Here is a 16,675-nt window from a genome sequence, read left to right as displayed (position 1 = left end):
AAGCATACCAAACGGCAAATGTCAGCTCTCCCATTTCTCTGTGATCTAAGCCATAAGCACGCACGCACGCAGGCATACACAGAGGCCACTTGGCTTTTAATATATAGATAAAACCTAAAAAAAAAAATCTCAAGTTAGACTCTCTTCAGCATCACATCAATCACCACTTAAAGCATTTTTGCCTAAAAGATGGACCAAGTTTGCACTAAGATGAATGATTCAAGATACAGAGGTTGCCCTGAGATAAGGACTTGATGGAAATTACATTAACTCCACCAGAACCCACTAGAAAGGTATATATATTTATATTTGCATACACACACACACACATATATATATATATATATATATATATATATATATATATATATATATATATATATATATATATATACACACACATACGAGGTCTGTCAATAAAGTATAGGTCCTTTTTATTTTTTTCAAAAACTATATGGACTCCATTCATATGTTTTTACATCAGACATGCTTGAACCCTCGTGCGCATGCGTGAGTTTTTCCACGCCTGTCGGTGACGTCATTCGCCTGTGAGCACTCCTTGTGGGAGGAGTCGTCCAGCCCCTCGACGGAATTCCTTTGTCTGAGAAGTTGCTGAGAGACTGGCGCTTTGTTTGATCAAAATTTTTTCTAAACCTGTGAGACACATCGAAGTGGACATGGTTCGAAAAATTAAGCTGTTTTCGGTGAAAATTTTAATGGCTGATGAGAGATTTTGAGGTGATACTGTCGCTTTAAGGACTTCCCACGGAGCGAGATGTCGTGCAGCACTCCCAGGCGCCGTCGTCAGCCTGTTTCAAGCTGAAAACCTCCACATTTCAGGCTCTATTGATCCAGGACGTCGTGAGAGAACAGAGAAGTTTCAGAAGAAGTCGGTTTCAGCATTTTATCCGGATATTCCACTGTTAAAGGAGATTTTTTTTAATGAAAGACGTGCGGGCGGATTGCAGTGTCGGCTCGCAGCCGCCGCGACGCTCCGCCACAGGAAAAACACCTCTGTTGGAAGCCTTAAGGAGAAGTTGGAACATGTCCAGCTGTTAAACAATTTCTCATATACTCACTCCACTGAAAGCCATCAAAAGCCGCCTGGATTTTACAAATGGTCATCAACACGGAGGTGTTTTTCCTGTGCCGCCGGACCGCGCCGGCTGCGTCCCGACGCGCGGACCCGTCCACATGTCTTTCATTAAAAAAAATCTCCTTTAACAGTGGAATATCCGGATAAAATGCTGAAACCGACTTCTTCTGAAACTTCTCTGTTCTCTCACGACGTCCTGGATCAATAGAGCCTGAAATGTGAAGGTTTTCAGCTTGAAACAGGCTGACGACGGCGCCTGAGAGTGCTGCACGACGTCTCGCTCCGTGGGAAGTCCGTAAAGTGACAGTATCACCTCAAAATCTCTCATCAGCTGTTAAAATTTTCACCGAAAACCAGCTTAATTTTTCGAACCGTGTCCACTTCGATGTGTCTCACAGGTTTAGAAAAATTTTGATCAAACAAAGCGCCAGTCTCTCAGCAACTTCTCACACAAAGGAATTCCGACAAGGGGCTGGACGACTCCTCCCACAAGGAGTGCTCACAGGCGAATGACGTCACCGACAGGCGTAGAAAAACTCAGGCATGCGCACGAGGGTTCAAGCATGTCTGACGTAAAAACATATGAATGAAATCCATATAGTTTTTGAAAAAAATAAAAAGGACCTATACTTTATTGACAGTCCTCGTGTATATATATATATATATATATATATATATATATATATATATATATATATATATATATATATATATATATATATATATATATATATATACACTCCCCCTCTAGCTGCCACCTTATTGTGGTGGGGGAGTTTGCGTATCCGGATGATCCTAGGAGCTATGTTGTCGGGGGCTTTGTGCTGTAGGGTCTCCCAAGGCAAACAGGTCCTAGGTGACGGGTCAGACTATGGGCAGTTCAGAACCTCCATGACCAGTAAAAGATCAAGGACCGAGACGTCGCCCAGTATGGCGGAGCCGGGGTCCCACCCTGGAGCCAGGCCTGGTGGTCGGGCCTTAGCCCATGGGGCCCGGCCGGGTTCAGTCCGAAAGAGTGACGTGGGCCCACCCTCCTGTGGGTTCACCACCTGCAGAGGGGGCCATGGGGGTCGGGTGCAGAGAGGATTGGGTGGCGGTCGAGGGCGGGTGGCCCGGCGGCCCGGTCCATGCTCATAGCCCCTGGCTGTTGGGACATGGAATGTCACCTCGCTAGGGGGGGAAGGAGAGGAGCCTGAGCTTGTGCGGGAGGTTGAGAGATACCGACTAGAGATAGTCGGGCTCACCTCCACGCACAGCTTGGGCTCTGGTACCCAACTCCTGGAGAGGGGCTGGACGCTTCATTTTTCTGGCGTCACCCACAGGGAGAGGCGGAGAGCTGGGGTCGCATTGCTTATTGCTCCCCAGCTCAGTCGACAAGTGTTGGAGTTCACTCCGGTGAACGAGAGGGTCGCGTCCCTACGCCTTCGGGTCGGGGACAGGTCTCTCGCCATTGTCTCGGCCTATGGGCCGAGTGGCAGTGTAGAGTACCCGACCTTCCTGGAGTCCCTAGGAGGGGTACTAGATAGCCCTCCGACTGGGGACTCCATTGTTCTCCTGGGGGATTTCAACGCCCACGTGGGCCGCGACAGTGAGACCTGGAGGGGGGTGATCAGGAAGCACGGCCTCCCCGATCTGAACCCGAGTGGTGTTCAGTTGTTGGACTTCTGTGGTAGTCACAGTTTGTCCATCACGAACACCATGTTCGAGCACAAGGGTGTCCATAAGTGCACGTGGCACCAGGACACCCTGAGCCGGAGGTCGATGATCAACTTTGTAGTCGTATCATTTGACCTTCGGCCACGTGTCTTGGACACTCGAGTGAAGAGAGGGGCAGAGCTGTCGACTGATCACCACCTGGTGGTGAGTTGGATCTGCTGGGAGGGTAGGAAGCCGGTCAGACCTGGCAGGCCCAAACGTATCGTGAGGGTCTGCTGGCGGAACCCTCTGTCAGCGAGGTCTTCAACTCCCACCTCCGGGAGAGCTTCTCCCAGATCCCGGGGGAGGTTGGAGACATGGAGTCCGAGTGGACCATGTTCTCCACCTCCATTGTCGATGCGGCTGCTCGTAGCTGTGGTTGCAAGGTCTCTGGTGCCAGTTGCGGCGGCAATCCCCGAACCTGGTGGTGGACACCGGAAGAAAGGGATGCCGTCAAGCTGAAGAAGGAGTCCTACTTATCTTTGTTGGTAGGTGGGACCCCAGAGGCAGCTGACAGGTACCAGCAGGCTAAGCATGCCGCAGCCCGTGCAGTCGCAGAGGCAAAAACTCGGGTCTGGGAGGAGTTTGGGGAGGCTATGGAGGAGGACTATCGGTCGGCCTCGAAGAGATTCTGACAAACCATCCGACACCTCAGGAGGCGGAAGCAGCTCTCCACCAGCACTGTTTATGGTGCGGGTGGGGAGCTGTTGACCCTGACTGGGGATGTTGTTGGGCGGTGGAAGGAGTACTTCGAGGATCTCCTCAATCCCATCGTCACGTCTTCCGAAGAGGAAGCAGAGACTGGGGACTCAGAGGCGGACTCATCCATTACCCAGGCCGAAGTCACCGAGGTGGTTAGAAAGCTCCTCGGTGGCAAGGCTCCTGGGGTGGATGAAATCCGTCCTGAGTACCTTAGGTCTCTGGATGTTGTGGGACTGTCTTGGCTGACATGCCTCTGCAGCATCGCGTGGCGATCGGGGACAGTGCCTCTGGATTGGCATACCGGGGTGGTGGTCCTTCTGTTTAGGAAGGGGGACTGGAGGGTGTGTTCCAACTATAGGGGGATCACACTCCTCAGCCTCCCCGGTAAGGTCTATTCCAGAGTACTGGAGAGGAGAATTCGACCGATGGTCGAACCTCGCATTCAGGAGGAGCAGTGTGGTTTTCGTCCTGGTCGCGGGACACTGGGCCAGCTCTACACGCTCCATCGGGTGGTCGAGGGTTCATGGGAGTTCGCCCAACCAGTCCACATGTGTTTTGTGGATCTGGAGAAGGCGTTCGACCGTGTCCCTCGGGGCACCCTGTAGGGAGTGCTCCGGGAGTATGGGGTCCGGGGTCCTTTGCTTAGGGCTATCCTGTCCCTGTACGACCGCAGCAGGAGCTTGGTTCGCATTGCTGGTAGTAAGTCAAACCTGTTTCCAGTGCACGTTGGCCTCCGCCAGGGCTGCCCTTTGTCACCGGTTCTCTTCATTATTTTTATGGCCAGAATTTCTAGGCGCAGCCAGGGTGTAGAGGGGGTCTGGTTTGGGAACCACAGAATCTCGTCTCTGCTGTTTGCGGATGATGTGGTTCTGTTGGCTTCGTCAAATCAGGACCTTCAGCGTGCACTGGGGCGGTTTGCAGCCGAGTGTGAAGCGTCCGGGATGAAAATCAGCACCTCCAAATCCGAGGCCATGGTTCTCGACCGGAAAAAGGTAAAAGGTGCTTTGCCCTCTTCAGGTCGGTGGAGTGTCCTTGCCTCAAGTGGAGGAGTTTAAGTATCTCAGGGTCTTGTTCACGAATGAGGGACGGATGGAGCATGAGATTGATAGACGGATCGGTGCAGCATCTGCAGTGATGCGGTCGCTGTATTGGACCGTCGTGGTGAAGAGAGAGCTGAGTAGGGGGGCAAAGCTCTCGATTTATCAATTGATCTACGTTCCGATCCTCACCTATGGTCATGAGATTTGGCTCATGACCGAAAGAACGAGATTGCGAGTACAAGCGGCCGAGATGAGTTTCCTCCGCAGGGTGGCTGGGCGCTCCCTTAGAGATAGGGTGAGGAGCTCAGTCACTCGGGAGGAGCTCGGAATCGAGCCGCTGCTCCTTCACGTCGAAAGGAGTCAGTTGAGGTGGCTCGGGCATCTTTTCCGGATGCACCCTGGACGCCTCGCTGGAGAGGTGTTCCGGGCACGTCCCACTGGGAGGAGGCCCCGGGGAAGACCCAGGACACGTTGGAGGGACTACATCTCTCGGCTGGCTTGGGAACGCCTTGGGGTTCCCCCGGAGGAGCTGGGGGAGGTGTGTGTGGCTCGGGAGGTCTGGGCGGCTTTGCTTGAGCTGCTGCCTCCGCGACCCGACTCGGGATAAAGCGGAAGAAAATGGATGGATGGATGGATATATATATATATATATATATATATATATATATATATATATATATATATATATATATATATATATATATATATAGTTTGCATTCAAAATCCTGTTTTCAGCCTTACCATCTTACATTTTCCAACTGATCCGTGAACTGTTTTTATGCAATAGAAGGGAATCAATGGAGTAAGTGCACGCCACTCTCATAACAATAAATATACGTATACTAGTGTGTTGCCTATGAGAATCCATGAGTTCTAGATTAGGTAGTGTTTATAAAAAAGGTAGCTGACATTTTCCAAGGGTGGTAATACATTATGCAAAATTTCTATGATGATTTGGAATTGTGTGTGTGTCTGGAATGTAATTATCAATGTCCATTGTTCACTGTTGTTATGTAATATCCGTAGTTTGTCTAAAAATATTAGACCTATAAACGTTCCATTTTGGCGACATTCATCCTTGACCTAAAATACATAAGCAGACCAAACGACAAATGTCAACTCTCCCCAGTTTGTCCGTGATCAAAGCCATACACACATACGCATGCATTCGTACGAGTGCACAGAGTCCACTTCACTGTTAATATATAGAGTTCTCATTTTTTTTCACTTTCTTTTGTATGCTACCATGATTAAAAATTAATCTTTACCAAACAAATCCATGTGTTTCCAGACCATGGGGATGGATGAACACTGTGTGCCGCTTGAGCAGAGTGGAGAAGATGTTCAGTAACTCTTGAAGAATATGGTAAAGGCCTGTGGAGGTTAGACTGAGTTACTGTGCTGCTTCAGCTGTCTTTGGGAAAGTGGTGTTGATTTCTCGGATCTTTTCATCCTGGAATTGAGTTTCCCATTTTTGGCTGTTTTTCTCTTTGGTATTGGTAATGAGGGCAAAAGCAGTGGCATTGGATGAAACCTTTTTTTTTTTTTTTTTTTTTTTTTTTGCACATAAAGAGATTCTTTAAATGATAACTGAGATTACTTTGTGTTACATTTTTGATAACCCTGAGCCCAAACACAATATTCAGCTGCTGAATAACTGCCAGTCGGAGGGCTGAGATTAGTTTGAGGTAATTGGAATAACTTACATGGACATTTTCTACTTGTAGGACTCAATACTGTACATTTTAGATTCTCATTAAATCACAAATTGCAGGCTGCAGCATGATTTTAACAGGGCTGTGCAGAAGGAAAGGTAGACTGAGTAAAGTAGCATACAGTGCATCCGGAAAGTATTCACCGTGCTTCACTTTTTACACATTTTGTTATGTTACAGCCTTATTCCAAAATGGATGAAATAAATTTTTATTCCCTCAAAATTGTACACACTGTACCCCATAATGACAATGTGATTTTTTTTCTTTTTTAGATTTTTGCAAATTCATTAAAAATAAAACAAACCCCTAAGGAATCATATGTACGTAAGTATTCACAGCCTTTGCTATGAGGCTCAAAATTGAGCTCTAGTGCATCCTGTTTCCACTGATCACCCTCGAGATGGTTCTACAGCTTAATTGGAATCCACCTGTGGTACATTCAGTTGACTACATATAACATCCCACAGTGCATGTCAGAGCAAAAACAAAGCATGAAGTCAAAGGAATTGTCTGTAGCCCTCCAAGACAGGATTGCCTCAAGGCACAAATCTGGGGAAGGGTACAGAAACATTTCTGCTGCATTGAAGGTCCCAATGAGCAAAGTGGCCTCCATCATCTGTAAATGGAGGCAGTTCAGATCCACCAGGACTCTTCGTAGAACTGCCCGCCTGTCTAAACTGAGCCATCGGGGTAGAAGGGTCTTTGTCAGGGAGGTGACCAAGAACCCGATGATCACTCTGTCAAAGCTCCAGCATTCCTCTGTGAAGAGAGGAGAACCTTCCAGAAAGACAACCATCTTTGCAGCAATCCACCAATCAGGCCTGTATAGTAGAGTGGCCAGACGGAAAGGGACATGGCAGCCTGCCTGGAGTTTGCCAAAAGGCACCTGAAGGACTGTCAGACTACGAGGAACAAAATTCTTTGGTCTGATGAGACAAAGATTGAACTCTTTGGCATGAATGCCAAGTGCCATGTTTGGAGGAAAGCAGGCACCATCTCTACAGTGAAGCATGGTGGTGGCAACATCATGCTGTGTGGATGTTTTTCAGTGTCAGGAACAGGGAGACAAGTCAGGATGAATGCAGCAATGTACAGAGACACCCTGGATGAAAACCTGCTCCAGAGCGCTCTTGACCTCAGACTGGGGTGACGGTTCATCTTTCAGCAGGACAATGACCCTAAGCACACAGCCAAGATATCAAAGGAGTGGCTTCAGGACAACTCTGTGAATGTCCTTGAGTGGCCCAGCCAGAGCCCAGACCTGAATCTGATTGAACATCTCTGGAGAGATCTGAAAATGGCTGTGCCCCGATGCCCTCATCCAACCTGATGGAGCTTGAGAGGTGCTGCAAAGAGGAATGAGCAAAACTGCCCAACGATAGGTGCACCAAGCTTGTGGCATCATATTCAAGAAGACTTGAGACTGTAATTGCTGCTAAGGTGGATCAACAAAGTACTGAGCAAAGGGTGTGAATACTTATGTACACGTTATTTCTTACATTTTGATTTTAATATATTTGCAAAAATAAAAAAAAAACTTTTTATGTTGTCATTATGGGGAGTCGTGTGTAGAATTTTGAGGGGAAAAGTAAATTAACTCCATTGTGGAATAAGGCAGTAACATAACAAAATGTGAAAAAAGTGAAGCGCTCTGAATACTTTCCGGATACGTTGTAAGCGTGTGGGGGGTGGGGGGTGGGGGGGATGCAGAGGCTGTCTGCAGAATGTCTAACCCATCAAAACGTTCCCATGTTTCAATAATAACACTGCTTTTTGCTTTGTTATTTTCAAAGCTCAGGATCCTGCGTGCAGCCCTAATGAAGTCATTTGTGCAGATTTGCTGAATTTTCTCTCCATGGAGAACTGAAAATATGTTTTCAGTAAAATTACTGCAAAATCGACAAGGTAGGTGTTGCCTTGATTACAAGTAATCATATTCTGTTTAATGAAGGAATTCAAGCCTGGAGGATCGTAATTCAAATGACATAATTTGCACTGAAGCTGCAAAAACATCCCCTAAAGAGTGGCAACATAAACTCAGACCCAGTGAGAGCAGTGCCAGTTATTAACACAAAGGAGATACTAATGCTCATAATATTCTGTCCTTAGGCTGCAGTTATCTTGTTCATGTCACTTGTCTTTTTACCAGGGTAACACCGCCACCTAGTGGAGGCTAAATTGGAATCTTTATGACTGTGAGTGCTGCTTATTTGGGAGAGTCAGAACAAATGTCCCATGAACAGCTTTCACAAATGTGCCATTAAGTTCTGATACTTGCACCATTTGAGAAGGGTCTCAGTCAGGGAGGTGACCAATAACCCGAAGGTCATTCTTCACAATTCATCATGTTCAATCAATCAATCAATCAATTTTATTTATATAGCGCCAAATCACAACAAACAGTTGCCCCAAGGTGCTTTATATTGTAAGGCAAGGCCATACAATAATTAAGTAAAAACCCCAACGGTCAAAACGACCCCCTGTGAGCAAGCACTTGGCGACAGTGGGAAGGAAACACTCCCTTTTAACAGGAAGAAACCTCCAGCAGAACCAGGCTCAGGGAGGGGCAGTCTTCTGCTGGGACTGGTTGGGGCTGAGGGAGAGAACCAGGAAAAAGACATGCTGTGGAGGGGAGCAGAGCGCCCCTCCACAGCATGTTTGTTCGAATCAACAACAAACGTGGCTCCGCACAAAAATATATCTAGATCCTATTAATATTATAAGACTTCAGTAAGATCACATTAGAAGATATCACGACTCTCTCGTGGTACAGCCCTGTAGTGTTTTGCTATATTTGTGATAACAATGTTATCCAGACTTAACATAAACATCCAGGAATGTCCAGGATGATGGCAAGACTGCAGGATGGCAGCAAGAGGATTTGTAAAAGTTCCACAGCAGCAGTTTGAAACAGTCATGGAAACATCTTGTTCCAACAAAAGTGTCCAAGGCTCACCAAGACACCACCACCAACCTGTCACAATGTGGTGACTGTAGCGGTGTTAAAAATTGTGTGTGTGTGTGTGTGTGTGTTATTTTACCACCTGTTTTTTGCTTGTTTCTTTGTTGTTGTTTTTTCCACATCCATCCTTCCTTTTAAAGTCGGCCATGATTCTGTGTCTGGTCCACAGTATTGAAGCATAGTGTTAGTTCTGGCAGAAGACACATAAATCAACATCTTCGTGAGTCAGATAGTTGAATCCAGCTACGGACGCTAATCCTAAAACGCTGCCTTGGATTAACATCATCACGAACCGATCAGTGTTGCCACAGTTACTTTGCAAAAGTAATCCCATTACTGGTTAGTGCTTACTTCTTGGAAAAGTAACTTAGTTACTTTAATAATTAATCAATTTTAAAAGTAACTAAGTTAGATTACAAATTACTTTATTAGTTGAACCCATTTTGCCAATACTTAACAGTCACCCTTTCTTGACTCCAATGATCATAAATTCTTGTTTTATAAAAAAATAAAATAAAGACATGTTTTTGACCTCGTATTTAACTGACAGCACTATAACGGTAAAACTTACTATTTCTAACCTACGTTGTTTGTAAATGTCACTATTAAATTCTTTCTAATATTTAAATTCTTTCTAAACATTTTACTTGATGAAATTATATTATTATTATTATTATCAGTAGTATTAATAGTAATAATAGTATGAAAAAATGTCTTCAAAAGTGGACCTTTGTGGAGAGCTCACCCGCCCATGTTCCCTTCCTGTATGGATTCGCCCCTGGTTTGCCGTTAGAAGAACGGATAACGTTTATTTATGCAGAAAACATGACCAGACTGACAGGTACAAAAGTTTTTAATCAGTATTTTATACGTCATGTCAAACTCGGAAAGAGACTTTGCATTTGGGTGGAAAGGCTTTAGTATTTGCGCATCATGGATCAGCTGTTTTTAAGGAGGACACGCACAGAGCGGCACAGTTTTAAAGAAAAAAAAACGTAAAAATGTCTTTGTAAAACCATAGCTCTGAGCGTCACCGCACTTTTAGAGATAACTTTTTTCAACTCAGAGCTGAGCTGCACAGTGGATGCAGCTCTGTGCAGCAGCCCGCTGAAACTGGAAAGTTCAGACCGCCCCCTGCATCTCATTGGGACACTGTTTTAAAGCTGCAATCGACCCATAATACAAAAATAATAGTAACGCACAGTGACTCAGAGAAGTAATTTTAATCTGATTACTGATGTGGAAACATTAACGCTAGATTACTCATTACTGAAAAAAGCGGTCAGATTAGAGTAACGCATTACTAAGTAACGCGTTTCTGAGTAACACGTTACCACATCACTGGAACCAATACAGCACAGACTTCACCGTTAAAAGCTCATTGTCTTACTCACCTCTTTCTGTTTGCAGTTGCCACCAAAAGCTCCCTCCACCACCCCAATGCCACCAGTTGGTCCCATTTTGCCACAGGGGATGTGCTCCACCCCCACCATTTTCATTCAAGACACTTTGCTCATCCCACTACTGGGGACCAAGGCCAAAATGAACATTGTACTTTAGAGCAGTTGTGTAATAAACTCCTCTTCTTTGAGCAGCTGAGTTTTTTGGTAAAGCTATGCCCAACTCCACACTAATGCAGACCATTCTGTTGGGCATGTCTCACAGAGCAACAGAAGTGCAGGTATGGAAGTCTGTAACATACATCACAGCAGTCTCAAATAACGCATTTCAGAATTAAATTTTGTTGATAACAGATGCATTCATCCAGGAAAGCTGATAAAATTGTGAGACCTTGAAAAGTTTAACATGAAATCCCGTTGATATTTGACTACAGAAAGGATGTTTAAAAATTATTTTGTACACTATGACTTTAAAATAGATCACACGCACGCATGCACACACACACACACACACACACACACACACACACACACACACACACACACACACACACACATGTTTATGTCTCTAAGATATCACTTTTTTAAAGCTGCCATTAGACATGTCTCTGTCTCTCTTGCTGACTATTTGGGGTTGTCACACAAAGTGCACACCAGATCAGTGGACTTGTCTCACTGGCCAAACAGGAGCTGACGTATAAGCTTCAATGACATATGTCATGGAAGCAGAAAATGGCATGTTTCAGACTATATTTTGCTTTAATCAGGAGAATTTCTGCATGTGAGGTTATGAAATTCTTGGACGTTGCAGACATTTAAAGTGAAACTACAAAAATAGGAAGATTACAGAGATTTCACACAATATAACTCTTTTAAAAAGAATATTTTTACCTACACTTTCATGCAGTAAAGTGTCTAAAATCAACCTTAAAAGATGTCACATCACACTGATGCTGAGCCTGTCACTCTGCTTTTTGGATGTGGATGGTGAAGTTAGACGGTGCTTTAAGCTGGAGTAACTTTCTGTATCTGGCACTAAAATAAGTGATCCTGAACAGCAGATGTTGCTGCAGACCAGCCGCATCTATCCAGCTCTGCCCGGCTTTGGAATCTCATCAAACATAATACTCATTTCTAGGTCAGTGGTAAAATAAATAACCTATTTATAATTTTTCATTCCACACATGAATAATGTCTCCACCCAGCTGCAGCTGCCTTTAAACTCTCTGCTACAATCATGCAAAAGTGACAGAAAAATATGAATCCTGTTTGTTTTTAGTTATTCATCCTACAGAATGTTGCATGCAGGTTTGGCCATCATTCTCTGTAAAATCCTGAGGTGTTGTTGATTTTGCAGCCTCTCCCTTTCTGGTTGTGATCACGTTGTCCAAGATGTTTGCTTTAGACTGCTGTTTGTCTTTAATGACATGAGGTCATAAAGCATCACTTTAGAAAAGCAAAGGAAAGCTTCAGTTTTGTTTTTGAAATTGTTACGCCATCATTACTGGTGTTAAAATGCTTTTACTATCAAAACATAGATGATGAATTCATCTCGTAGTTGACTATATTTAGCTGTACATGAGGATTTTCTTTGTTTTGGAGGAAACCTCTTGGGTGTGTCGTTGCTTTGTTTTTTGTGTGTTACCTGTAGGGCATCGCCGAGCGCTCGGCCTCACACTCAGCCAGGGAAAGGCCATACTCTCTCAGGTAGAGCTCCAGCCTGCGTCGCTCCACCAGCCTGTGAGCTGCCTCCAGGATCTGGGAAGCCAAGGCCTCCGACTCGGGCCTCTGCTTGTGGGTCTTGGTGCACCGGGGTCCACATTTGGCCACCATGCTCCCAGAGGTGGTGGATGCCTTGGGCTTCTTACTGATGCCATATAGGTCCTCCACCGAGTACTTCCCTCCTTTGCCTCCTCCGCTGCCACCTCGGCTGGCAAACATGATCTCCTGGAACCCCAGACGCTAAAACTGATGAAGATGTCTGTGTTTGCACAGTTTTATTTGCTACATCTAGAAACAAAGCAACGAGGCAGTGCTATTTTAATAGATTTGTGAAGATTTGAAGTATACAGCCTGAGGATGTCAGGCATCAAACTGCTGAAAAACAAGAACGAGGCACCTGTGAAATATCAGAGACTTGATTGCTCTTCTGTGGTGTCTAAATCCAAAATACAACAGCCAGTCCGCGTGTCACCGCAGCAGTCACAAATAACTCCAGCTGAAGTCAGGCGACTCTTTGAGTAAAAACAGCAAAAGCAATCTGTATATTTCTCTTTATCTCCCAAAGGAGGAGCAGTGAGGGATTTGTTTTGAAGCTCCACCAGCTTACATTTGTTCAGATTAAGAGAAAACCCGGATAATGTGTCTGTGCCCAGTGAAGGATACGAGAGTTCAACAATCTGACCTTTTCTGTCGACACCAATTAAACATGAGTTCTTTTTGGTGATGTCAGATGGTTCACTGATTCACTTCATTGATTTGTAGGGGCAGTGACATCATAAAGCCCCAGCTCCTGCTGGCTCAAACAAAGAGACTGTGGCATCATCCAAATGTACAGTGTGAAGGTATGTGTGAACCCATTCCTGCTGCAGGGGCAAAAATAATAATAAGGGAGGCCAGGCCATTTGCAACACTTTTTCCTTTGGTGCCTGTTAAAGTTTGTCACCAAGTACTCAGGATGGGGTGTGTCTAAATATGCGGGCTACAAAACGATACACTTTTTATTATGTAAAAGATTTGATTTGGTGCAATTCGATTCAGTTCAATCCGTTACAGTTCTTTGTTTAATGTTGACATTTATTTTACATGATGAATTAGAATGAGCCAAAAGTGGTATTGTTTACATTCAAATATGTACAGCAGTGTTCAGAATAATAGTAGTGCTATGTGACTAAAAAGATTAATCCAGGTTTTGAGTATATTTCTTATTGTTACATGGGAAACAAGGTACCAGTAGATTCAGTAGATTCTCACAAATCCAACAAGACCAAGCATTCATGATATGCACACTCTTAAGGCTATGAAATTGGGCTATTAGTAAAAAAAAAAAAAAAAAAGTAGAAAAGGGGGTGTTCACAATAATAGTAGTGTGGCATTCAGTCAGTGAGTTTGTCAATTTTGTGGAACAAACAGGTGTGAATCAGGTGTCCCCTATTTAAGGATGAAGCCAGCACCTGTTGAACATGCTTTTCTCTTTGAAAGCCTGAGGAAAACGGGATGTTCAAGACATTGTTCAGAAGACCAGCGTAGTTTGATTAAAAAGTTGATTGGAGAGGGGAAAACGTATACACAGGTGCAAAAAATTATAGGCTGTTCATCTACAATGATCTCCAATGCTTTAAAATGGACAAAAAAAAAAAACAGAGACACGTGGAAGAAAATGGAAAACAACCATCAAAATGGATAGAAGAATAACCAGAATGGCAAAGGCTCACCCATTGATCAGCTCCAGGATGATCAAAGACAGTCTGGAGTTGACAGGCGGGATGCACGGGGATGGTAGGACACAAATGCACAGCTCCGGCAGACAGCTCTGTTTGTTAGTGGTCTTTACTAAAGGAAAATGCAGAGGTCGGTACACGAGAAGGCAGTCCAACAAAAGCAGCAGTACAGAAATCATCAGGCAAAATGGCGTGGTCAAAACAACAGGCAGGAGGTCAGGTACACACTATGAGGCAGGCAGGAACAAGAACACAGGTACAGAGCTGGAATGCAGGCACAAGGCACGACAAACTGGCGGAGAACAATACCACCCAGTGAGCTTATAAAACCCCAGGTGGCAATCAGCAAATCAGGAACAGGTGCACATGGAAAGCACCAGAAGCAGGGCATGGCCAGAGAGCGAAAGAGAAACACCCATTACCAAGAACCAATAAGAGAAACAGAGACAGACAGACTCAAGCAGAAAAATCCCAACAAAAGAATAAATAAACCAAAAACCTGATAACACAAAAGAACAAAACTCAAGCCCTGACAGTAGCCCCCCCTCCACAGCCGACCCCAGACGGCCCAGGCGAACCAGGATGAGAGGAGTGAAACTCACGAATCAGAGCGGGGTCCAGAACAAAGCGGGAGGGAATCCACAACCGCTCCTCAGGACCATAACCCTCCCAATCCACCAAATACTGAACCCCACGGCCACAGCGACGAGAGGCCAGGAGCTGCCGCACCGCTAACGCCGGGCCACCATCCACGAACCGGGCGGGCGGAGGGGGAACGGCAGGAGGGCACAAAGGACTGGACCTAGCAGGTTTAATCTGACTGGTATGAAAGGACTGATGAATGCAGAGTGACCTGGGGAGACGGAGACAAACAGAAACGGGGTTAATAATTCTGGACACAGGAAATGCACCGACGAACCTGGGAGCCAGTTTACGAGACAGTCGTCTCAATTTCAGATGGCGGGTAGAAAGCCACACTTTTTGGCCAGGAACATAGGCAGGAGCAGGGGACCTTCTACGGTCAGCGGCAGACTTATAGGCCTGTGAGGTGCAAACTAAAACCCTCTTGGCCCACTCCCAGGTCCGTCGGCAGCGGAGGATGAGATGAAGTGCAGAAGGAACCGAAGAGTCGAGATCTAGAGGAGGAAACAGAGAGGGTTGATGACCAAAAACGACGTGAAAGGGTGAGTAACCAGTAGATGCTGAAGGCAAATGATTATGGGCTAGTTCAACCCAGGGCAGTTGGACAGACCAGGTGGCAGGCTGCTGGGAGGCTAAAATTCGGAGTCCATTTTCCAAATCTTGGTTGACCCGCTCGGTTTGACCTTTGGCTTGTGGATGGTAACCCGAGGTTAAACTAGCTGAAACCCCAAGGAGACGGCAGAATTCCCTCCAGAAGTGTGATACAAATTGAGGACCCCGATCCGACACAATATCCTGGGGAAAACCATGGATTCTAAAGATGTTCGTAAGCATCACCTCCGCGGTTTCCTTGGCTGAAGGTAACTTGGGCAGGGGAACAACATGAGCCATTTTGGATAATCTATCAACTACGGACAAAATCACAGTGTTTCCTCTAGAGGGCGGAAGACCAGTTACAAAATCTATAGTAATGTGTGACCATGGATGAGCAGGAACAGGCAACGGCATTAACAATCCTGCAGGAGGGCAATTGGGCGTCTTATGCATAGCACAGGTTTGACAAGCATTAACATATTCGGTTACATCATTCACCATTCCCGGCCACCAAAATCTCTGCTGAAGTACCGACTGAGTCTTTTTTATACCCGGATGGCAAGCAAAGCGGCTGTCGTGTCCCCACTTGATTACTTCCCCCCTGAGTGTGGCAGGAACAAAAAGCCTATCAGCAGGACAGACGGATGGCACCGGAACCCCATCAGCTGCCGACCGGACTCTCGACTCGATTTCCCATGTGAGAATGGAAACAAAACAGGAAGCAGGCAGGATGGGTTCAGGATCTGCTGGGGCGTTGACAGGTTCCCCCTGACGAGACAAGGCATCGGGTTTCCCGTTTCTTGTCCCAGGCCGGTATGTCAACACGAAATTGAATCTGCTAAAAAATATTGCCCACCTTGCTTGACGAGCGTTAAGGCGTTTGGCCGATCGCAAATACTCCCGATTTTTATGATCGGTATAAACCAGAAAAGGTGTTTGTGCCCCCTCCAGCCAGTGGTGCCACTAATCCAAGGCCACCTTTACCGCCAACAGCTCGCGGTCCCCGATGCTGTAATTTCGCTCAGCAGGTGTCAACTTCTTGGACAAATAGGCACAAGGATGCAGCCTATTGTCTTCAGCACATCGTTGAGACAGTACCGCACCCACTCCAAAATCGGAAGCGTCTACCTCTACCACGAACTGTCGGGCGGGGTCAGGGAGGAGCAGCATGGAGGCCTCAGTAAAGCGATTCTTTAAGACCCTGAAAGCGTTCTCGCACTCCGGTGTCCAGGAAAATGACCGGAGAGATGTGTGTGAAAACTCTGTAGTTTTCTCTGGGCCCCTCCCCAATCGGACCGGGAGTGACATGTTTAGCCGCATGTTCTCCTTGAATTGCTGGCTGTCTGAGTGGTGTCCAAAAAATGAGGTGGGCTTCATAGATAATTGGCA

At 45.8% G+C, this 16,675-nt stretch overlaps 1 protein-coding gene across 1 annotated transcript in view; it reads right to left on the bottom strand.

The window, feature by feature from the left end:
* The window catches only part of LOC117517494 (voltage-gated potassium channel subunit beta-3), a 100,795-nt gene extending 88,244 nt beyond the window's left edge, over positions 1-12,551 (bottom strand). Inside the window, exon 1 of the mRNA XM_034178525.1 lies at positions 12,256-12,551. Within this exon, the coding sequence (XP_034034416.1) occupies positions 12,256-12,551 (296 nt within the window). The remainder of the gene's footprint in view (positions 1-12,255) is intronic.
* Between the last annotated feature and the right edge of the window lie 4,124 nt (positions 12,552-16,675).

The sequence above is a fragment of the Thalassophryne amazonica genome, chromosome 9 (genome assembly GCF_902500255.1).
Source record: "Thalassophryne amazonica chromosome 9, fThaAma1.1, whole genome shotgun sequence".
NCBI lineage: Eukaryota > Metazoa > Chordata > Actinopteri > Batrachoidiformes > Batrachoididae > Thalassophryne > Thalassophryne amazonica.
This window is presented reverse-complemented; position numbering and strand designations above follow the sequence as displayed.